The 24,861-nt window shown below is 40.3% G+C and overlaps 1 protein-coding gene across 2 annotated transcripts in view; it reads left to right on the forward strand.

Moving 5' to 3' along the window:
- The window catches only part of KDM7A (lysine demethylase 7A), a 50,397-nt gene extending 26,441 nt beyond the window's left edge, over positions 1-23,956 (forward strand). The window contains exons 6-20 of one of the 2 annotated variants that reach the window (XM_083700119.1): positions 1,027-1,213; positions 2,155-2,317; positions 3,875-3,962; positions 4,604-4,710; positions 6,624-6,715; positions 6,876-6,965; positions 8,880-9,089; positions 10,727-10,851; positions 12,489-12,646; positions 13,773-13,870; positions 14,640-14,788; positions 14,935-15,140; positions 17,359-17,441; positions 18,562-18,838; positions 19,508-23,956. In XM_083700119.1, coding sequence (XP_083556245.1) covers positions 1,027-1,213; positions 2,155-2,317; positions 3,875-3,962; positions 4,604-4,710; positions 6,624-6,715; positions 6,876-6,965; positions 8,880-9,089; positions 10,727-10,851; positions 12,489-12,646; positions 13,773-13,870; positions 14,640-14,788; positions 14,935-15,140; positions 17,359-17,441; positions 18,562-18,838; positions 19,508-19,602 — 2,128 coding nt within the window. In that variant the 3' untranslated portion in view covers positions 19,603-23,956. The remainder of the gene's footprint in view (positions 1-1,026; positions 1,214-2,154; positions 2,318-3,874; positions 3,963-4,603; positions 4,711-6,623; positions 6,716-6,875; positions 6,966-8,879; positions 9,090-10,726; positions 10,852-12,488; positions 12,647-13,772; positions 13,871-14,639; positions 14,789-14,934; positions 15,141-17,358; positions 17,442-18,561; positions 18,839-19,507) is intronic. The other variant, XM_083700120.1, reaches the window with a different exon arrangement.
- The last annotated feature ends 905 nt before the right edge of the window (positions 23,957-24,861 follow it).

Below are 24,861 nucleotides of genomic sequence, written 5' to 3' on the forward strand. Positions count from 1 at the left end.
CTCGGCCCCGAACACACTGACCAGATGCTTGGAAGCTGTGGCTGGATGGTTTCGTGGGAGCCGATTGAAACTAAATCCTTCGAAGACAGAGGTCCTATGGCTAGGTCGGGATGGCATGGGGATGAGGGACCAATTCCCTTCTCTTGCAGGGGCCCAATTAGTGCCATTGCCTTCCGTTAAGAGTTTGGGTGTAATCCTTGATGCCTCCCTTTCCATGGAGGTGCAAGTTACAGCAACAGCCAAGGCGACATTTTTCCACCTTCGCCGCATCAAGCAGTTGGTCCCTTACCTTTCCCGCCCCGACCTGGCCACAGTGATCCCTGACGGTCATCTCCAGGCTTGACTACTGTAATTAGCTCTATGCGGGGCTGCCCTTGAAGCTGTCCCAGAAACTCCAACGGGTACAGAATGCTGCAGCGAGGCTCCTCACGGGGTCTCTGCCATGGGAGCATATTCACCCAGTGCTTTTCAAGCTGCACTGGCTCCCGGTGGAGTACAGGGTCAGATTTAAGGTGCTGCTTTTGACCTTTAAAGCCCTTCACGGCCTAGGACCCTCGTACCTATGGGACCACCTCTCCTGGTATGCCCCACGGAGAGCCTCAAGGTCCATAAATAACAACACCCTAGTGGTCCCAGGCCCTAAAGAAGTTAGATTGGCTTCAACCAGAGCCAGGGCCTTTTCAGCTCTGGCTCCGGCCTGGTGGAACGCTCTGCCTCATGAGACCAGGGCCCTGCAGGATCTGATTTCTTTCCGCAGGGCCTGTAAGACAGAGTTGTTCTGCCTGGCCTTTGGCTTGTTGTATTTTATTTTTGTTTTTAAGTTGTAATCATTCATCTTGTTTTTATTATTGCTTGTAAGCCGCTCTGAGCCCGGCCTTGGCTGGGGAGGGCGGGGTATAAATAAAAAAAAATTATTATTAATTGGTGCAAATAAAAACGTCGTAGACACTGGTTGTATCTGGGTACCTTCACTAAAATTCATTCACTGTGTTCTTATCTATTATTGTATGTGTTTCTTCTTTTAAGGATGTCTGAATTAGTGGAAGTCCCTGAAATCGCCAGAAAACTTTCTTGGGTTGAAAACTACTGGCCAGATGATTCAGTCTTTCCTAAGCCTTTTGTTCAGAAGTACTGCTTAATGGGAGTTCAAGATAGCTACACAGATTTCCATATTGATTTTGGGGGCACCTCTGTCTGGTATCATGTTCTCTGGGTAAGATAACACTGCTGATTTCTAAATATAGAATGTACAGTATTCATAATGGGTTTAAAAATAATAATCTTGAAGGGTTCTTGCATGCACCAGCCTGGTTCCAACATAACGCTAAACTAAACTACAGCTTAGCCCATGTGAGGAAATGTGAGATGAGATTGTGTCTGCTTTGCTCCTTCCTAGTCATTTTGCTGCTTTAATGCGCTAAGTTGTGGTTTGGCTTAATGTTGTGTGCAATATTTCCAGTCAAAAGTGAGCTGTAACTAAGGTTTGTCCTGTGTCTTACAGTTTGTCTGGGAGAGCTAAACCATGAGCCCAGGTTTGGACAACACACTAAGCCAAACCACAGTTTCATACAGCACAATGCAGCAGCACAATGATTGGGTAGGAGCTAAATGGCTCATGTTTGCTTATTATTATTATTATTAATTGAAGTTACATATTGCCCTATACCTGAAGGTCTCAGGGTGGTTATGAATGACACTGTTGAAACTGTTAGTTCAATTAAGGTTTTAAGTTTAACCACACTGGTCATTTTGTGACTATTGGCCTGAGAGTTTTAAAATTGTTATTCTGAACACTAATGGGTGTGATAGCTGGAAAAGCTAATAAAAACTGATCTCTTCCAACTTCATGCTATTGAGTTGTCTGTTTTGCTATGCCCAGAACATTATTTCTAGGCCTATCATGTTCAGTTGGGAAGGAACCTAAGCATTTTCATTCCTATACCCCATTCCCAACTTACCAAACCTGATGCACTCAAAACGATGTTGGGCTACAACAGGGTTGATTGGAGTTGCTGTCCAACAACATCTCAGGGCCACCAGTTTGGGAAAGCCTGCTTGATCCCATCATCATCTACCAGTCCTTAATTGCTACTATCACAGTTTTATTGTGTAGCAGAGACAAATTTAACCTCATTCAATATTTTTTATATATAGGGTGAAAAGATATTCTACTTGATCAAACCTACTGATGAAAATTTGGCAATCTACGAATCTTGGAGTTCATCTGTCACCCAGAGTGAAGTGTATTTTGGAGATAAAGTTGACAAGTGTTACAAGTGTGTAGTGAAGCAAGGACATACTTTATTTGTTCCCACAGGTAAAATGCTTTCCTCAAGGAATAATCATGCTCATATCTGTTGAGTTTGGCGGCTGGTGTTCAGAGGACTCTTTAAAATTCAATTTAAAAAAATGTGCTAATGTGTTTAGCAATTATGACGCAATTTAGGATAAGGAAGTTGAGTAATTATTAAAAGTTCCCACTCAGAGGCTGCCTGCTGTGTCTGAAAGATTCGGTGTTCTGGACTTGTCTCCATCCAGTCAGCCTCTGCTGGTGTGGCTGAAACATTGAATCTCTCATGACACCGTGGAAGAACTTGTCCTTAGAATTGTTAAGAGTGTCTGCATGAATCGCTGCTCTGGGATTTCTCCTTCAAGTGAGGATGCCTGTTCAGATCAGTGATTCACACAGACATACAAGGTCTAGACTCCTCTGAGTGTGAGTAATTTCTTTTTCTCACACTCGAGTCTACTTTGAATGTAAAAATAAAGGATTTCTAAGATTTTTAACTAGGAAACTAAGTATGCCTTAGGTAGTTCTATTTGAAAAGCAACATTTTAAAGCAAAATAATTTAATGTGCAGTGTGTAACCCTAGTCAACACTAGTCAACAAAATAAAACATATCTCTGATACTGGGATTTAGCAAATCCTTTGGGAGAGAGCAGTGTGAAATAGTCACCAAGAATATCTCACTATGTCGTTTTCAAACTTGCCTTATTGATGCCAGTACCATGAGGTCACTTATGGTCATGCTTGACTTGTGACAATTCTTTTAGTATGCAAGGTCACATTTATGAGGGATTTATAGGTTCCTACAACTACCACCTTGAAGTGTGCCTGAAAAACTGCCAAACACAGTGCAGATCTTATTACTGGTAAAACGTCCTTCCCAATGTGAAAGAGGGAACCACATTCTTCAGCCAAGAGCTCAGCACAGATGGTATTGTAGAAGTCTAGTCATGGTGTAATGAGAACATAATGGACTCCAGGGCTCCAGAGAAAAAATCCAGAGAAGCAATGACCATCCCTCCACTTCTGTGCTGTCTTTTAGAATTTCCGACTGCATTAACTGACGTATTTTGAGCATATATATTGGATATTATATTCCACGTACCACTTAATGATTACACATGGGGCGGTTTTTAAACACCGTGCAAGAAACTAACACAAGAAAAATATAAATTGCAATTATACGAGCTAAGGAGGTTTCTGATACTAGGGTTAAACTCTTTAGACAGTGTTTCCATTCAGTGTGCCATAGACTTCCGTTTCAAGATTGAATTAGATAAAATAAACACTTTTGACTTTTATCCTGGTACTTCAGTTTGTTCCCAGCTGGAGCTGGAAGAGGCTTGGATTTTGGGATTCTCCATTTTCACACACTTTCTTCACCAAACTGCTACACTTAGACAGTTTAATAGGATGTGCATGTCTTTCACCCAGTATGATTAGTGATGTCAATATTGTTACAAAACATTATATTGGAGGTCTTCAAAGTATCAGTCCTATCCTGTGTTTCGTTGAAGTCTAAAATGTAGGGCATGTGAAATATTTTGTAGCAGGGCTACTCAGGTTCTGCTTACCTGTCGTTTCAGGCTGGATTCATGCTGTGCTCACTTCTCAGGACTGTATGGCTTTTGGAGGAAACTTTTTGCACAACCTCAATATTGGCATGCAGCTCAGGTTTGTATTGGAGCTTTCTCTTTTTATTATGTATCTTCTCCCATAAGCTTGAAAATATTTTTGTCATTCAGTTTATACATAATTGATTAAATTGAGATTAAATGACACAAGACACTAATTAAAGAGACTGCTGCTATTCTGCCAGAGGTGGACTGAATATTGCAAGAATTATTTCCAGATAGAAATGAATAGTTTGTTCTGTTCCATTTGCCTTTGAAATTAAACAAGATAACATGGAAGATTACATCAGAACAAACTGAAATTTGGTAAGCAAAACTCAGGAACTGGAAAATAAATTCTAATTCCTGCATTACTTGAGAGTAAACTTTTTGTTCTAAGCATACCATAATGGCATAAGTTGCTTGAATTCTGTCTGTTTAAAGTTGGGTTTATATATTAGTATTATGAAGTCCAACGTCGCAGCTCAATATGCAACAGAGCTTCAAAAGAGATAAGTCCAGAGCTTACAAAAGTTCTGCCCAATTTTGTCAAGTTTGATCTTACTACTCTTGACTATAAATCTTGATGTGTCTTGTTTGTCATGGACTGCTTCATTTTGCTGCACACCATATAATTTAGGTGAATACAGTTAACAGTGATCAATATTCACACAAAATAATCCTTCTAAATTGTTTATTTAGGTGTTATGAAATGGAGAAAAGGCTAAAAACCCCAGATCTTTTCAAATTCCCTTTCTTTGAAGCCATCTGTTGGTTTGTGGCCAAAAACTTACTGGAAACTTTGAAAGGTAACTCATTTCATGTTTTAAGAAGAACGTGAGGCTAGACTTTTTTCTACCATTTGCGGGAAGACCCATGTCTAATGTACACCAGTCAAACAAGACATAAGTTACTCATAGTTTATAACTGGAAAATGTAAGTGTAGCTACTTTGTTCAGTTTTGATATGACAAAAGCTTTATGGATTAAAAGCGTTTGTAGTAAACGATAAACATATGATTCATGTGCAGCGGAGTACAAAGGCTTTGGCAAAGAAGGCATATGAACCTTTTTCTTTAGAGTGCCCTATGTATCTTTAAATATGTGTCAACTGCAGTTATTTATGTGGAAGTGAAAATATATTTGTTTCAGGACCACATTCCTGCACAGCCCTCTAAAGTTACAGTTGTCACCTCACTCAAATTATTAACTTGTATGCTGCTTCCCTTAGTCTCTATTAGTCAGTACTCTATGCACCTCCATTTAGGTTCTCTGCCAGTCTCCCCCAAAATAGCTTTTTTCTTAGTAATAAGACTCACATTTATAAAGTAAATGTAGTTCAAAAAGCTGAACTGGGAACTAATAGAAGTTCAAGAAACTGAGGAAAGCAACTGAAGCTGGCAAGTAACTAGACTGTTAGCCAACTGCACAACAGGGGGCTGAACATAAAGCTTAAAAATTCCACCTCTAACCCCAAAACTGTTCTGATAATACGATGTGGGAAGGATATGCTTTTGTGAGTATGCACATGTATAAGAAATGTCCATGGCCAACACCTTAGCACTGAACCCAGGCAGCCAAGTCTTCTTTTTTAATCTGATTTAAAAATCATTTCACTTAGCCACCACCCTGTCAAGGGAGCTTCTACCCAAAGGAATGCACACAGCAGAGAGTTCACTCTATATTGTCGAAGATAACATTTACAGTTGCTTATGTGGCTCCAGATACCTACACACACCCATCTAGTGTCGGGGCAGCTACTCCCAGGTCCACTTTCTATGGAGCAGTTGCAGCAACTGGTGATCACTCCCCCCTCCACCATTTTATGTACCTTCCCATGATAGGCTGTTTGCCCATAACCAGAGACTACACCTGCATAGAAGATTCCTCTGCTCTTTGCACTTCATTCCTCTGCTGGTTCTGAGAGACAGTGGTGCAGGAGAGGGTGGGGAGGCACCCTGCCCTTCACTTGCCTGGCCTGCCTCTTCCTCCAACTCTGAAACTTCCCCTTCCTCTGATTCTTGTTTCCTGGCTGGTACAGGACCTTTGGTGCTTCTCATTGGCTTTCCTTTGGAAGCTAAAGGGCTGCCCCTAAGTCCAAAGAAAGCTTAGTGAACATGCACTTCAGTAGGTTTCTAGTTTTACCTCATGCTCAGATTCTCCCCTGCTGATAAAAGGTTGGAAAGTTACTTTCTACCGAGGCTGAGACTGACTAAAGTCCATGAGATTTTTTCATGGGTAGCTTGGTTACTGAATCCCATAGATCCATTTGCTCTGAAGATCCATTGGCATGTGGCTTGGCAAACTACTGTTTGGTTTATGTGGGGCAATCCTGTAAAAACGGGTGTGGGGAAATTCTCCTTTGGGGCAGGGGTTGACCATGATGGCTTTCAAACCTTTTTCTTTCCTAGAAGTTAATGAATTAAACGATTCATTTACATTACAAAACAATTGCTGTAGGAATGTACAATTGTGTGGTTTGCTGTAACTGCGAATTAATGACCATACATATTGTAGTAATTTATAAAAGTTTCTTTTTAAAAAGAGGCTTTTTTTGAACTTTGTACAGTGTTGATGCTATAAACCCACAGTTAACTCTTCATTGTAGTTTTGAATGCATGGGTAACTTTTTACAGGTTTAAAGGTTGAGAGAGAAATTGGATAGTAAATACTCATTTGACATTTATATTAATCTAATGTGCAGTGTTTGTCTTTATTTCCAGAACTGAAAGAGGATGGTTTTTACCCTCAAACTTTCTTAGTACAAGGAGTGAAAGCTTTACTTACTGCTTTAAAGTTATGGATGAAAAAAGATGTAAGTTGAAATGTGTAGTCATAATTTTTAGTGGGTTTTCTTTCTTTAAAAGAAAAGCCTTTAAAATGCAATACAGCTTCATAAAAATTCTGTAATTAAATATGCTGCTGATTTGTATTTGGGGGAACTTAACTGCTTATTTTCCTGTTTTACTTAACAGCTGGTAACAGAACATGCCTTTGAAATTCCAGACAATATTAGGCCTGGACAGCTAATTAAAGAACTATCTAAAGTGATTCGTTCTGTAGAGGTAAGAATAAAATACACTGAATATGATTGCAAAATTTGGATAATCACATATGATTACTTTCAGCTTTTGGCGATACTCTCCTTTAGTTGTGCTCCTCTCTCTTCAAAAATAACTGCTAGTTAGCTGAAATAATCACTTCCAAACTTTTATTATTCATGGTTGGCAAACTGTTTAGGTGCTTATGATTATAAGATACTTATCAAGTATAACCCACCGTTCGCTCCTATCTTAGAATTCAGAGTTTAAGTGATCACATTATGGGGGAATTATAAAGGCAGTTTAGAGTGAATAATGAAATTTGAATTAAATCTTTAGCTGGAGCATAACATTCTCTTTCTCTTATATTTCAGTAGTGGACAGAGTCCCTTAGGGTGCTGTTGTAATAGACAATACAGGAAGAGGATGGAATAATCTACCGTATTTTTCCCTCTATAACACGCAGATTTTTTCTCCTAAAAAGGAAGGGGAAATGTCTGTGCGTGTTATAGAGCGAATGTGTGGTCCCTGGAGCCAAATGGCAAAAAAAGCAGGCAAAAATCAAATCGTGCATCTCGGAGAAGGGAAACCTGAAAAGAGGAAGCGGCTGCTTTCCTGCATTCTGCCTCAGGGTCTTACTGCCCACCCTTCTCTGTTTCCTTGCTGTGTTTGCTCAAATGGAACAAAAAGCAGGGAAAGCCCCTCCCCTCCAGGCAAGCAGAGGGGAAAGCAAAGTGTCATGTGCTGCTGAAAACATGCAGGAGGGAGGGAGGGAGGGAGGGAGGGAGAGAGAGAGAGAGAGAGAGAGAGAGAGAGAGAGAGCGAGAGAGCGAGCTGGCTGGCTTGGGTGGGTAGGTGAGGGAAAACTTTTGCCTTCCTTTCCTTCCTCCCGTTACAGATAGGTAGCCGTGTTGGTCTGCCATAGTCAAAACAAAAAAATAATCCTTCCAGTAGCACCTTAAAGACCAACTAAGTCAGTTCTTGGTATGAGCTTTCGTGTGCATGCACACTTCTTCAGATATACTGAAACAGAAGTTTCCAGACCCTTCTATATAGTGAGAAGGTGGGGAGGGGTATTACTTAGTAAACTTCTGTTTCAGTGTATCTGAAGAAGTGTGCATGCACACGAAAGCTCATACCAAGAACTGACTTAGTTGGTCTTTAAGGTGCTACTGGAAGGATTTTTTTTTGTTTTTTCCTCCCTCCTGTTATACCCCTCTCCTGCATTCTTAGCCAGCTGCTTCTCTGCACACCCCTCTTGTGCTTCTTGTCCCTTCTGTGTTTTTCCTTCCCTCCCCACTTAAAATGTGGTTAAAAAGCATGGATCCACATGGATCCTCAGGATCTATGCATTTGGTCACCCCAAATTCACCATCAGATCACATAGCATGTCCATGGCTAAAGCCTGCCCCCCAAAAATCACGCACCCACTGTTGCCTGGGGCTGCAATGGTGCAAAAACGTGGTTAAAAAGCATGGATCTACAGTACATGGATCCTCAGGATCTTTGCATTGGGTCAGCCCAAATTCACCATCAGAGCACATAGCATGTCCATGGCTACAGCCTGCCCCCCCAAAATCACACACCCACTGTTGCCTGGGGCTGCAATGGTGCAAAAACATGGTTACAAAGCATGGATCCACAGGGATTCTCAGGATTTTTGCATTGGGTCACCCCAAATTCACCATCAGATCACATGTCTGTGGCCACAGCATGAAGAACAAAAATGATACATCCACTGTTTCATTCAGAATGTTTTTTCCCTTGTTTTCCTCCTCTAAAAACGATGTGCGTGTTATGGTCAGGTGCGTGTTATAGAGCGAAAAATACGGTAGTTGAAAGTCTTATACTGCTACTTGAAAGTGAAACCTTCTTTCACTTTAAATTGTGTGGAATTGTCAATATGAGCTGCTCTAAATAACTTTCTTTTATTTAAAGGAGGAGAACAGCAAACCAGTTAAAACTCAGGGAATTATTGGTGTGTGCCAAGTTTCACGTTCATCAAATGAATCCGCCTCCGCCCATCATTCCAGACGAAAAGCAAGGAAGCTACGGGACCATGCCATCAAAACTCCATCTAATTTGGACATCTTGGAGCTCCACACAAGAGAAGTTCTCAAAAGACTAGAGATGTCCCCGTGGGAAGAGGCAAGTACAGAATTGCATATTGGAGCAAAGTAAAGCACAAATAGAACATTTAGTGTGCAGGGCAGATGGCACACGTAAAAATGGGAACTTGTTGCATTTTTAAAACAAAGACTGTGGGAGGTATAATCATATCACTGGTTAATGTTCAATGAAAATATTATTCTCACTTTTCCACATCATTGAATACTACTGGTTTGGTGAGGAGTTGTTGCACTACCCAGGCACATATATATATTGTACTGGACACCACAGGTAGGGAGGAGCGACCTCAAAATGCACTTTCCATTTTGGGTGTATGTGAATAGATGAATTTTGAATTAGCAAATATAGATGTAGTGTGGCAATAAACAGTATGGCTACAGTAAAAGAATGCTAAGCCTGGAATCAGACTTTTCAAATACTTCTTCATTTTACCCAAAAAGATCCAGGACAGACCATATTTTGGAAGTTGCCTCTACATACTCTCCTGTGATCTAAAAAGTATTTGGTACTGGAGCTGTTTTAAGAAGAAAAATTAGAAGGGTTTTGCGGTAATGGTGGTCTTTCCCACTGGTATCACTTTTCCTTTAAAACATCTCATCCAAATCCTCAATTACCTCCCATTTCTGGAACCTTAAGTATATAATTCTGCTTGTTCCCAGTGTAAGTTTGTGGGATAGGTTTTTGTAGGTGAGCATATATTAATTGCAATTTATCCCTCCAGGTGCCCACGTTTGTGGGTTGAACAGTGTTTTAAAATCCTACCCCTGGCAGCAAAATTAAAAGCATAGGTGTTAGGTTGTAAAACCTTGTTTTGAACAAGTCTAGCTATGAAGTAGGCTGGCTCCCCTTTCTTAACCCACTTAAAAAAGAATCAAGCAACAGACTGGAAAGTAAGCTTAAAAATATAATTTACTTACTTGATAATCATGCATTGGTTCACAGCAAAAGCAGAAGTAAAAACTATGCAGGCAAAATACTTAATATTTACAGTATAACCTGCTTCAGGCATGTGCTGAAGCTGGAGGAAGCAGAGGCATGTCTGCATCCATTGCTGGTCAGAGAGAGAGAGAGAGAGAGAGAGAGAGAGAGAGAGAGAGAGAGAGGAATTACTAAGTGTTCTTTCCTGTTCAGGAGAGAAGGGGAAATGACATCATACAGAGTCCTCTCTACCAGTTATATTTCTATGGTCTGAGTATCTTCTTGTTAGCAATACAGCTCTGTGGACTTAATAATATATGTGCTGATACGTTGTAAAAATTCATCTGTAAAGTTACTATGGTGGTCTTGTGTCTTAAATTATTTCTCAGAGGAAGTACCATCCGTCCATACTTGCAAAGTAGAATTGTTTAGACATGTTAATAGTGAATATGTGCACTAAGCACCAACAATCCAGAGAATGGGAGAGAATTGAGTGTTGTGCAGGAGGAAGGAGTTGCTGCAACTTGGGCCATGTGCGTGAAAGACAATTGTACACATGAAACAGACTTCTCTCTCTGCCGTAATGGCTATTAATAATGCAGGATTTCTTCGTTTGCTGGCTGTCAGTGTTTTAAGTGTGGCTTGGCAGTGCACCACCGCTGATGTGGATTACAAAGAGAAATAGCTTATTAAAGTACCATTAACCGTAGGTGAAATCTTTTGTCTCCTTGCTTTAGGACACGGCAAATGGTAAACTGAATGGAAGGTTTAACAAGCCTCTTCAGCCATCTTCTACTGTTCCTGAATGGAGAACGAAGGACAATGATTTACGGCTTTTGCTGTCAAATGGAAGAATAATTAGGTATAAAAACATCAGCATGTAGCTTGCTACATGTAGTTTACTTTAGGCAATTTTGAAAATCCAGCTTGTAGTTAATTGACAGATCTGGGCTGAAAAAGGGATACAGCAAGAAACATCTGTAACCAAACATAGGAATTAAATGTTTGGAGGAACAAAGGGGCAGATTTTGCAGGACTGTCTCCAACTTGGGGCAGTTCTGGATAGAGTGCTGCCATAATGGACTTACCTTGTGTGGTGGGGCAGCAGCATTTGAAACCCTGCCAGACGGCTCTAATTTCTCCCAGTGCCCTCAGGAAGCACCGTTTGTGGCATTGTGAGCAAATTTAAATGTACCCTAGGTCCAGCTATCTTATGCTGCTGAAGCTCTGCCTCAGAAAAACTTCAGGCATCAGTGGTGGGCCCCACTGAGCTCCAGTCCTGCTAATATAGATGGTTTTAAACCTGGTGTCAGGTCTGGAGTCAGATGCAGGTCACCATGAAGAAGCAGTCTCAGTTGTCAGTGAAGTTAACTCTTTATTCAAAGAAAAGGCATACAACTCAACAACACTTACCAGCAGGTTTTGCCCACATAGAGCAGTTGCCAGGACTGAAGGTCCCTGCCTCCCTCGCCCCTCTTAAGGTTCCCCTCCCCCAGATGTTTCCCAAGCAGTCCCAAGCTGCATCTGCACAATTCTGGCTCTGTTCCTCTCTCCTCGTTATTCAGCACATTCTTGGAGACGGGGTGGGTGGGGAGAGCTGGTCGCAGCAGGAGAGGAAGACTCCCTGGATTCTTCTGTAGTCTCTTGACCCTGCTCCTATGTTTCAGCCTCGCAGCCTGAACAGCTCCCTGTCACATGCTCTTCCTGCTCACTATACCCTGTTGACCCTTCAGCATTCAGTACTTCCTTCCATTCTTCTCCCTCTGACAGAAATCAGAGGGTCCCATCACCAATCCCCTGGCTCTGAGCCTTTCTTCTCCGGGGTTTCTCTTGGGGGTTCCCCAGCTGGTTTTTCCCACCACTCCTCTTCGTCCAGCCAGTCTCGTGACACCTGGGGTGGAGAACCTTTTTCAGACTAAGGGCATTACTCATTCATGGGAAAACATTCTGGAGACCATATGCCAGCGGTGGTCTGGGTCAAAGGCAAATGTGGGCAAAGCAATGGGTGTGACTCTTACATTTGTACAGTAGGATACATTCCATCAATGCAAAAGTCAGGTGTTTCTGTACCCCACATCTCTTCATCCCCCACATATCCCTTCAGCAGCACAACCCCCCCAGCAAGCAAAAGGCATTATCCTGCTTCAAGAACACATTGAAGGATTGTTCAAAACAGAGTGGTGGTAATGTGGCCTTTGGCGAAGGCATGACCTGCAGAGAGTCTTGAGGGCCAACTTGAGAGGCTTGGAAGGTCAAGTTTGGCTTCCTGGCCTGAGGTTTTCCACTCCTGTTTCAAATAATTGAAAATGATTTAAATCTTCTGTTAAAGAGAATAACAGCCAACAATTCTGCACAGACTTGGGAAAAATTCTTCAGTAGATGAGAAATGGTACTGTAAAAGTTCTAGGAAGCAGTGAAAATTGGTTATTACTTCTAAAAAGATGGGGCAAAGCCCCAATGGATCTTTTTTTGGTTTGGTAACAGGTTATTTTATTACAGAGATGAGAGGCAACCTTTCAGAGATCGAAGTCTTTACACTGCGGACAGTGAAGATGAGGATGAGAGAGCAGAGTCAGAGAAGGAAATAACAGTTAAGGCAGAAGAAGAGATCTCCCACGAAGCAGATGGCAGTGTAGATGCTCAGAAACCACTGAACAGTAAGTATGTTTTCCTTGAACTAGAAATCCAGGGCTATTGTATCTGCACTGTCCTTCATTGTTGCTTTGTACTGCTGATCAATGTGGCATCATTCATCAGGGTAGTTAAGCTTCCACTGACAATTGCTGAATTTAGACATAATGATAAATCATGTCTTAGCACGATGCGATTGAGCCTTCCTCTGCTCAGACTTGTGTGCTGTCCCCATTTTCTCCTTTTCTTGCATGACTGGAAGGAGGATTATGGAAGTTTTTACTTTTGATTTTAGTTAAACCAGACCTTCCTCTTTCTTCTGAACCAGAGTTCATGGCTAACACTAACTATGCTTAGTTTAAACAAGCCAGCTTCAAAAACCATGAGTTGAAGCTGACTTGTTTTTGAAACTGAAGTCCATTCCCTGGTTCAGACTGAAGCAGAGCTTTGGCTGGTTAAAACCCCAAATAAAAGCATCTGGAATCCTCATCTTGGCCACATGGGAGGAACACACAAGCTCAGGAGAAGGCCAAGTTCTTTTACACAGCACTATACCATGGTTTAGTGTCACTTCCAGATGCAGCCAATATTTAAAAAAAGGCTAAAGGTGGGTTATGAGTGTTTGTTAAATTCAGACATGGCTGTGTTGATAGACGTAAGTCAATGTCTTTGGTTAATTGGGAAATACATAGCTAGGAATATCTATGACTCATGAGCTGGATCTGTTGGGACCCTTAGTATAATGAGTTCAAGCAGTATGTTCTCCCCATATAAATAAATTATTGTGACTGTCTATGATCACAGGAAAAAAGTCCAATTTGATCAAAGTAGAATTTCTACCGAGAATTCCCTATATATGGAATATATAGTATTTTCTCACAATTACAGTGGCTTTCTGAGGCCAGAAATTAAATTCCTAAGAACCAGGAAGTAACAAATTACTTATAAATTACAAACTTTTCATTCCTATACTGCTTAACAGTGGGCATTAAATTCTGTTTTTGGAGTGTGGATATGCATACTAAGAGTTTCATTGTCTTCAAAACAATGGACAGTCACAGGATGAAAGGCTCAGTTGGTAGCAGGAACTATAGGGAAGTATGTCCAGTTAATATATGGCAAATCTAAAATCCCTCTGTTTTTCTCCTCCAGTGTTCTTTGAAAGTGTGAAATCAGAACTCAGGAATGGAAACTCAGAATACTCTGATATTTCTGATTCAGAAGAATCTGAGCCTGATTGCACTAACCAGGTAAATACAAGAGTGTCACAGGTGGTGGTTAAATGAAGTATTAAACATTAGAATTCAAAGGACATCTAGTTCTGAATAGTATTAATGACAAAAATGGGCAATAACAGTTTGTGCATGGGGGGTGGAGTTAGATGAAAGGTCAGCTAGTATAGATATAAACTGTTTTTTAGGCTGACCCTGTTACAAATCCATTTTCTTTTTTAATTTTATAGATCTGCATCTAAAGTACACCAAGCATACATTTATGCAATCTTTTATTGCCTAAGACATGGCTTCCAAATAGAATCCCATCTCATCCTCATAACCCAACATCTCCTCTAGGAATATATATTTAGTCACCCTAACCTTAAGAATTAAACCACAGAGCCTAGGGCTTGCTGATCAGAAGGTCAGCGGTTCGAATCCCCATGACAGGGTGAGCTCCCGTTGTTCGGTCCCAGCTCCTACCCACCTAGCAGTTTAAAATCACGTCAAAGTGCAAGTAGATAAATAGGCACCGCTCTGGCAGGAAGGTAAATGGTGTTTCTGTGAGCTGCTCTGGTTTACCAGAAGCAGCTTAGTCATGCTGGCCACATAACTCGGAAGCTGTCTGCGGACAAATGCTGGCTCCCTTGGCCTATAGAGCGAGATGGGCACGCAACCCCAAAGTCGCCTGCGACTGGACCTAACTTTAACCTTAAGAATTAACTAAGATTAAAATATGAAGTAGAAATTAGTTTTGAAGTTAATGGTATTCATTGTGTTGAAAGTTTTGTTTTCCTCCCACCAGCAAAAAGATTTCTCTCTTGAGGAGTCGGAAAGCTCAGGTGATGAGAAACAGGAAGTAACTTCAAATTTTAGAGAGGAATCTAAAATAACAAATGACCTCTTTCAAACCACGCAGAAGCCATCTAGACATCTAGAAATGACAATTAAAAGGTGAGTAAAAAAGGGTGGTGGTGGTGAACAATTACAAAATTAATGGAGGTGCTTGAAGCAAATTATATTCATTGCTTTCTGTTAAATAGGAAGATGAAACATTTTAGTCCTGTGATGCAGCTTTCTTCTTTCCTCTTATTTTTTAGGGAATGTCCTACCTCGACCAGTACGGAGGAAGAAGCTATTCAGGGCATGCTTTCTATGGCAGGATTGCACTATACCACTTGTTTACCAAGTCATATGCAGAGCACAGACTGCACTGATAGAAGAAGCTTTCTTCAGGAACACAGAAGCTATCCCAAAAGTAGGCATAAAGACAAGCTGTCTTCCCAGAGTCATAAAGCAGAATATGGTATGTTGTCTTGTAGATGTATATTATGCCAAAACTAAAAGATGCCTAAGCTATAGATTGCAAAAGTAGGCTGCATGGCTGGATTAGCTTGAAAGTTGCAGTCCCCTTCAGGGAATCAAGATCAGTGGAATATCTGTAGTGGGCTTTTTGGTCAGATTTAGATTTTCTAGCTTTCTAAGACAGCAGATGGCTCATGTACTGCCTGTAGAAAAAAATAGATCCATCTGACTTCAGCTACTAGTGCACATGCCAGGCTAAAAAGGTCTGTGTAGTTGGGCAGACAGTTTCTAGTAAAAGCAAGTGACTAGACTGCTGGAAACATGCAAGGCCTACATTTCTCCATTACAACTTGAAGCTGGAAGGCATGTGCTTCAAATGCCCTTGTTTCTCTTTCTGATATTAAGTGCTTAAGATACTAACACAATAAATCTATTGTGGTTGAATTGATTAATTTATAATTGGGGGCATTGTGCAGAGATTTCAGCAGGTAACCGACAGATGCAGTGACTCATGCATTCTTGCATTAACAGATGGATTTATTTTTCCAGCTAGAGAGGTAATAAAACTCTAAGCATTCGTATTCTCAAATTACTCGATATGAGATTAGGAGTGTAAAAAAAATAAAAACTAAAAACCTTACAGGGGCTGCTTATGGGATTAATGACACCTGTGTGTTAACACTGTATTTACTAATTCTACCACAGTAGGGTTCTTTAACGTCGTAAATACAACAATTTATATAGATTTTAATGATTGTGAATGAAATTTCATTGGAAGTATAAAATCCAATTTAATATGATGTTCATTTAAAGTTGATAGAAAATACAGGAAAATATCACTAATCCAAGTAGTAGTAGTAGTAGAAACAGCAGCAGTAGGGTTTTTTACATTGAATTTTCCGAGACCATTATTTAGGCTTAAAATGAATTTTTTAAAATATGAAATTGAGACAATGGCCACATTCAGATGTAATGCTAAGCCACGAGGTCTCCCACATATTTCACTTCTGCTTTAGTCAAGCAGAGAAACAAACCATGCAATGGCTTAATTTGTGTCATGCCAGAACTGGTGCTTGTAGTTTGTTTCTCTCCATGTGAACCATGACCGAAAGCCAAGTCTTCTTCTTTGCTTCCTGATTGGATTTGTTTGGGAGAAACCAAGAGGCATGGTGGTTCACACATGATGTTAATCTGAGTTGTTCCTCTGCTTCAATAAGGGAAGAGCGTTCAGTCTAGGTGCAAAAGGGCACAGCTAATACACAGGATAACTTGCTTAATCCATAAGTCATAGCTTAGCACTGTCTAAACCCAGCCATTACCAAAATGTAGCAAAATCAAAATGTAACAGCAGAATAATGAGGGGGTGGGGAAGCATAAAAATAGGATTTCAGTAGTAGCTTGTTAATTTGCTGATTCTGATTTTCTTAAATTAATTTTACTTAATAAATGATAGCCTTTTGTCGGAGGTAAGAAAATCATAGCGTGGTTTGTTTTATATATAAAAGAATCAACAGTGATGTGAATTTCCTTTATAGAAGTTGTTCACAGTTGCCAGTACTTTGCCCCAGTAACTTGTTTCACCAGTTTAGAGAGATAGCAAGATGTTTGCTTTTAGCAAAACCCAGAAAGCATAGTAACTTGACAGCTGTGATAGCAGATGTTGTTTCAACTGTAATCTGTTTGATGCTTTTCCATCCATCTCTATATCTATGGTTACGAAGAGATGCAGATGGCAAAGGCAAACAGTTTTGATCCAAAATGCTTCAGTTTTTCTGGTTTTGTATTGGGGAAGATCTAATGCTGTCTGAAGTTTGAAAGGCGTGTGCAAGTGACACAAATGCTACAATGATCTGATAAGTGTGATATGTTGGTGATTTTTCACTGTGAGCCATTACAGTCACCACTGCAGATTGGAGCTAATCTAGTTTCCTTTGTAGATTTATTTACCAGTAGATTTTAATACCTTTTGTGTACAAGCTAGACCGTCCTATAACATTTTGGGCTGTGGGGTTCCGTGTTAGCATTCTCTTGCCCAAAGAAAACTGCAGACCTATGACTAGGCAGTAAGCTATTGCATTATTCTAGTAGGAAATTTGCCTCAGTGTAAAGTTTGCTTTGTTGAACTTCTCTTGGGTTACTCTGGTAGTACACTAGGTGGAATCTGTAGGGGGGAATGAATAACATATAAAATATACTAAGAACTTCAAATTTCTGTTCAGGTAAGCACATAAAAGAAGAAAAAGATGTGGGAGCTTCAACATTTGCTTCACAATTACATGCAGTTTCTAAAGTAAATCCTCAGGTAAGATTATATTATGTGTCTAATAAAGCAGCTTGCTGTGTACTGTACACGTTAAATCAGGAGTGGGAACTGGATTTGGCCAATTTGTTCTTGGCAGACTGCTTTTGACAAGTAGGTGGGGATGCTGTGCCAATCATTGCGCATCCTATACCATTATGTGATTCAACTTCAAAGGAAGAATTAAAATTTAAGGCCAATTGCAAGCCCGCTTTCTGCAGGGGTCAGCTAGGGGTCAGAAAGGTAAGGGACCAGCTGCTTAGCACGGCGAAGGTGGAAAAATGCCGCCTTTGCTGTAGCTGCAACCTGCACCTCCATAAAGAGGGAGGCGACTCCTGACAGAAGGCGCAGGCACAAATTGAGCCCCCGCAAGAGATGGGAGCTGGCCCCCCAACCCCATGTCATTCCGACCCAGCCAGAGGACATCTGTCTTCGAAGGATTTAACTTCAACTGGCTCCCACACAGCCATGCTGCTACAGCTTCCAAGCATCTGGTTAGTGTGTCTGGGGCCGAGTCAGGATGGCCGTCCATCAACGGATAAAAGCTGGGTGTCATCAGCATATTGACGACAACCCAGTCCAAAATTCTGGGCAAGGGGGCACATAAAAATGTTTAAAAGCACTGGGGAGAGGATTGCGCCCTGCGGCACTCCACACATCAAGGGGTGCCGTGACAACTCCTCCGCTAGTGCCACCCTCTGTCCCCGACCTGAAAGCAAAGAGCCCAGCCGTTGTAAGACTGTGCCCTGAATCCCCACGTCGGCAAGGCGGTAGTCCAAAAGTTCGTGGTTGACCATGTCGAAGGCTGCTGACAAATCTAAAAGTGGGATGGCAGGGGGAGAGGTGCCGAAGTGTGGCATGCAAGGCTGCATTGGTGTAGGTTACACAAAGAAAGGAAAAGTAGTCAAGTTCACCTCTTCTATGGGTGCAGTCTCCCCACATTTAAGTTATTTGTTGTATTCTGAACATAGTGTTGATGTTTTCATATGTTTGTAGGTGTCTCCCATTCATTCAGAATGTAGTTACTGGCTTCCTAGAACAAACTCTTTAAAGTTACAAAAACTCTCTTTCCGGCAGTGTATTCGTGGCATTCCAGAATCAAACTTTTTTTCTCCCTCCATAGGATACAAGTAAAGCTCAGAAATACTTCAAGAAGGAAGGTGCTTCTGAGACCAGTTATAAAATTCCAGAAAACAGGATCCATTTACAAAACAATGCTTTGAACTTCCCCCACGGCAAGTGCATCCAGGACTCGAGCTTGATTGAAGGGGAGTGCAGGCTAAGTGATGGCAGCCTCAGTCCTGACAGGCCATATGGTGAAACATCGTTGTCTGTACCTCTTCATCCAACTAAGCGGCCAGCCTCAAATCCACCCCCTATCAACAATCAGGCAACAAAAGGTGGTGTAGTCATCTGTGTTTATTTGTTTTAGCCAGAAATCACTGACAGTTAGTTTGTGCAAAAGAAGCTGTAGTGCATGGTTTAAATGATGTGCCCATTCAGAAAATGGGTTCCTACCCAGCCTGCAGTGCCACACTATCTGACCTTTTTAGATGTTGAATTACATAATATTTCACGTGAGGGATTATGTTGTGCACATTTCTTTTTTTTAGCCTTACACACACACCTACACTCTATAGGATAAGGGCAATATAGGGTAAGAGGTGTTGTTGTTCTAGTTTTTATTATGTATTTTGTGTGGCACAAAATGCATAACAACAACAACAATGGCATAATAATGACATCTCTTACAAGCCTGTAGTTCAGAACACTCCATATACATTGAAATGCATTATATAAATAAGGACTGGTGGTGGTTAGTATTGCAACCTCAAATTTGTACATTTGCCCTTCAGGTGGTTGGTATCGCACAACTATCCAATTGGAATAGTAGTAAGTATACTGGAAGAGTCAGAACAGAATATAGCTAGTTCCTGGCAAGCTTCTGTTGCCTCATGTTCCTGTCTAGGAAATCCCATGTTGTGCCAACATGGGGCTGATTTTACTGAGCTATGGAAGTACAAGCGTGAATGGTGGTTAGCAGTACCAACTTTTTCTTTCTTTTTCAGGAAAGCGTCCAAAGAAAGGAATGGCAACTGCCAAGCAGCGCCTAGGGAAGATTCTAAAGCTGAACCGAAATGGCCATGCGCGCTTCTTTGTTTGATGCAGTAGCTGCTACCACCGCTGCTGCTGTCCTTTTTATGCACGGACCAGTACTGAGGGGGAACAGTGCCTGGAGCTTCTGTTTTATTCCTCTGCTTGAAGCAGAATGCATGTACCTTATTAGAACACTGCCTAATGAACAAAAACTCAATGCTGCATTTTCACTGTGCCACACCTGCTCAGCAATAACCATTTGGGAAACAGGGGAATATTCAGAGAGACTATGGACTTGGGAGATGGTCTTTCTTCAGGGCTCAATCATTTTGTTGTTTCTGGTAGTGTCTGAGCTAATTCACGAACAGAAGAGTGTGATGAAGGTGGTTATCAATAATTTATTTGACAGATTTTTTTTTGCAACTATTGAATTCATTTTAAAACTATTTATTTGGAAAACTCTTTGTGGGAATTATGATTTTTATTTTAGATGTTGAGAATGTGAAGGTTTTTGTTTGTCCTTAATGTCTGTCTGTCTTCCGTCTGTCTGTCTCTCTCCAGTGGAGAGCCACATGAATGATTTACTCTGCATTCAAACAATTGATAACAGGTATAGTCTTAAACATGGATGTGATGCATTAAGTTAAGGCACATGGAATTACATGTTAATTTCCGCTCTTTATATAAGCTCTTGACTGGCTTTTGTACTGACTTCTAAAGTATGTATTCTTTGCCAGTTAACCTTTCCCTTCTTGCTCCTCCCTCTTCCTCCTCTCATGTTTTGCCATTTGTTCTGGATGATAAATTGGCATAACATTACTAAGAGCTCTTTTCACACACGTGTGCTTCCTCCTCCTGCCTATTTGTTTCCATATCATGGAGAACGATTCATGCTAAGCATGGGTAGCTGTAAACCAAGGGTAGCACTACAGCTATTATTGGTTTAAGTGTAGACACTTAAAATGCTTTTTTTCTTTTTTTGGAGGAAGGCTATTGCGGCAGAGTATTGCTCGTCTACACATGCCAGCCAATGAAAGGTCTTAAGTTTTTGTATATATGTAAATATGTTTCATAGCTTGCTAAAACTCAGAATGACTATTTTGCGTCATGCTTTGCAAATATCCAGTAGTAAATGCCAATTCTGAAATACATGTAAATAACTTAGATGATAAATTTGTATTTTTGTAATATAAAATTGAATATTTAAGCTGTTTTTGGAGGAAAAGGGGAGGCACCTGTACTACTACTTTGGTAAGAGGGCTATTCAGTACTAAAGTGGGAATACTAGGGATACCGCTTTGGATTTCTTCTTCTGTTGATAAAGAGTTAAAGCATGGCCAAAGCTACTCAGTTGCTTGACTTCTTTTAACTTCAATAAAAACTTCCAAGCCTTCAGGTTATATCAAAAATAAAATATCTTAAAAGTCCCCGAATAGGACTTTTCTGTGCTTAAACAATTTTATATATTCAGTATTTGCTGCATCTATGTGTGTGTATCTGTATTAAACTAGACATAATGACCTTTGTCATCTATCAGAATAGATATTAGTCAGACGTCCTTGGCTACTGCAGTTACTAAGACTTAGCCAAAATTCTCAGTGGAGACATTTCAAGGCTGCAGTCCTTGACAGAGTTCCTAACACTTCCCATTTAACTGAATAGGAATTAACCGCATAGCTACATGCAGGATGGTAGCAAAAATAATCAAGTTAGCAATCTTAACTTGGAAATAGGCCCCATTGTAATCATTGGGACTGACCTCTGAGTAAATCTGGTTAGTTGTGGAGTGTAAATGGATAAAAATAGGATAATGGGATTGTGGTGTGTCCTAGATTTTGAAAGTTACCACACATTTGTTCTTCACTCTTCTTTCTTCATCGAATTATAGGTTTTTTTCCAGCACTTGTGTGTCCACATTATGTAACTAAAACCAAACTGGGTAAGCTGCACATGTCAGCATTATAAACAGAGCCAGTTACAGAAAGAGAATTTAATACTAGCTTTTGGAAACACGGAAATTTAGTGGTTAATCTGAAATTGCACACTTTTCAATATTGATAAGAGAAAATGTTTCCCCCCAGCAGTCCATATATCTTTTAACTGAGCTACAGATCATTTAAGTTCTCAATTCCCCCTTAAAGTAAAATTACTTGTCCTTTTGGTTTAGATGGAAAAAGCAATTCTAAAGTGAATTTTGAAGCATTTGCGTTTCTTCAGTTCTTCCTTTAAAATATTCCAGTGAATCCATAGTAGCTAGCAGATCCTATAACTGATCTACTTTCTCTAAACACATCTTGATTACTAAAATATAGCTATGGCCTTATTGGGTGATGGTGGTGGTAGAAGAGAAGAGGGTTTTTAATGGCTGCTTCGTTACTTTTCTCATTCCTCCACCCCCGCCACCCCCACGACTCACTTCCACTGTCATGAGCATGCAAACATATTTTCATAGACTAAGAGAAATACTTTGTAGTTTCTTCTGACCTTTTGTCTTTCAAATACAAATCGAGGGAAATATCCCCTATTACCACTTTAGTAAGACTTTTACCAAAATGAAGCTTTGGATTAGGCATTAAGATTAATCTTGAGAAAGGTAGAGTACATCAATTGTATGCACCAAAATAAATTGCCTGCCTGAAGCAATAATTATTTTGGTGGCTTGATCGAGACAAGTCTTGTCTGTGTGCTAATAACTTGCTTGATAGAAACCCTTGCTGCACCAGACTTTTATGTGTAATAGATTGTCTGAATTGGGTGCTATAGTCCTGACTTCATCATTTCACTTCCTTGAGGGACAGGAAGCAGTGCTAAAGCCATATCTGGCAGAAGGTTAGTGAACCTTATTTTCAAAGAGAAGATATTTTTAAATAACTGAAACAAGAGCTTCAGCTGTAGGGTGGAATTACAATAGACCTATTCTCTCTCGGAGTCGTAAGGTGATAGGAATATGTGAAATGAAATGTTTGGGCTTTGCCCAAACGAGAGAGAGAGAGAGAATTGAAAATGGCATTGGTATACTGGTGTTTAGTGACATCCCTAGCCACGTTTCTCTTTATCCAATACTTACTGATAAAGCCAGCCTACAAACTAGCCTCAGTTGACTTCTGTGGTAAGATTTACCTATGCAATCAGTAACAATGACATACAATCATTTTCAAAACCATCTCAGAGGGGTAGAACAAGAAGAGCTGCCTTTCTGGCCACAATCTGAAATGCTTACAAGAGTACAATGTCACGGTCAGATCAAATAAACTTTACTTCGCCTAAGCTTTTAACATGCCGTAGACTGCCTTCATTTGCCAGGATGTGTAGTCATTAAAAAAAACAAAAAACTTCGTAGGATTTGAGTCATGACTTGACACTTTTGCTTACTCTGTAACTGGTAGCTTGGAAGAAACCCAATGAGACCCAATGCTATAAATGACCAGAGAATCCCCTGCATAATGCCTCTCCTTGCCCACAATTCCTGTGCCACCAAAAATCTCAAGTCATCTTTTTGTGTAGAGGAGGAGAAGAAGAAGAACTTGCATTATTCATACTTCCAGACCATTAAAAACTGTTCATGGCCTTGGGCCTAAGTGAATCCAGGGCAACTATTTTGTGTATAGTAAATATGAACTGAATTTAAGGGCCTTACCGTTTTGTAGTTTAAACTGGGTTCAGAGCTGCAACATCTGTTTTTTTTCCAAAAAGGCAAAGATCTGTCTACAAAATGAACGAATCATGCAACACTGGGTGAGAATGAGACGAGCACTGATTAGGAAATGTAGCTGCCGCCGAAGCTGCATTTCTAACTAGAAAAGGACTTTGAATATAAATTTTAAGCCATAATAGTTTCTTGCTGTGGGAAGGGAATGAAAAATCACTTTAAGAGATTATATTAATATGAATTATCACAGTTTTAACTTTGCCTGTGCTTTGGCATTTTTAAAATATTCATTGCATTTGAAAAAAGGGGTTAGGTCTTGGCTATATTTACTAGTTTTGTAGTAGTGTTTTTGCTGATGTGACTTCCCCCCACACCCTTTTTCTACTGTCAGTCTGATTTCTAACTTTTTTGAATGTTTGTGAAATAGCTGTCTTTCTGCATAGGGGGTTGTGTGTCCTCTGCTCCTTTTTACAGAAACACACTACTGTGTCGAGTGTTTTGGCTGGGAAATGGGATGCTGCAGCTTTAAGAGCATTTTTTTCAATTTATAACAGTGTTTCCCATCCCATTTTTGCCTGCAGGCAGGGAAAGTGTATGTACAGTATTTATTTTGTTTCAATTTTACTTTAATATTTGTAAGTTTATATAAGTAGCTTATTGATTTCTTGTTTGGAAGGACAAGTGGCTTGTTTAAATTTGTATTTGACCATAGTTTCCACTTCCTGTACTTCAAAAATACTGAAATTAAAATCTGTATTGCTTATGTTTTTGATTTCAGCATTCAAGTGTTTAATTTCAGCACACTCATTCATTGTAAATATTGGATGTGATACAGAATGTCTTGTGGGGAAAAAACCAAACTTAATTCCACTGCTATTTCTGATTTTCTATCACTCTTGGTTTTTGAGCAAAGCTTGAGTTCAGAATGTATTTCCAGAATAGCAATACTAGCTTCACTTATTTCAAAATACTTTAGAAAATGGGCTGAAGGTTTGGTAGTATATAAACTAACCAAACGTGTTTTAAAGGATTTGGAGGTCAAACAGCTTGAAAAAGATCTAGCTCAATATTTGAATGCCAATACTGTTGTGTATGCGCACAAGAAGGGAATTGTCAGTAAAAACTTCTATAGCTTTAGGTTTTCCCCCCACCCTGTCAGTGCTTTCTGGTAACCATGCCAGCAGACTGGCACTATCAAATTTCACCTATAACCAGTTGCCTCCTTTACAGAGCCTTCCCTAACATCACAGCTTCTAGATGATTTGGACTACAGTACTTTCCGTCCCAGCCAGCATGGTTGATAGGAGCTGTAGTCCAACTGAAGGTCATCTGGTTGGGAAAAAGTGCCTTAGAACATACAAACCTTGTTGGTTTCCTTAAGCATGTGAATCGGGCTTCTGACTAGAGACTTATCTGGTCTTTGACTTTAACGCTATAGAGTCATAATTCACAGCAGAATGCAAAGATGCGGCTACATCCTTTTTTTCTTAAGCAAGGGGTTTGTTACGTACTCACTTCATTTAGGCGTATGAAGTGACATGGCAAAACGATGCCTCCTAGAAAGGAACTTCTGCTAACTGATTAATTCTGGGAATCCAGCATCCACAGGGTTAACTGAATAGAGTTGTTTCCAATATAGCTTTTTAGGCAGAAAATAGTGTGGCGACAATGAGAAAT

The sequence above is a fragment of the Podarcis gaigeae genome, assembly GCF_964106915.1.
Source record: "Podarcis gaigeae genome assembly, chromosome: 10".
In the NCBI taxonomy this organism is placed as follows: domain Eukaryota; kingdom Metazoa; phylum Chordata; class Lepidosauria; order Squamata; family Lacertidae; genus Podarcis; species Podarcis gaigeae.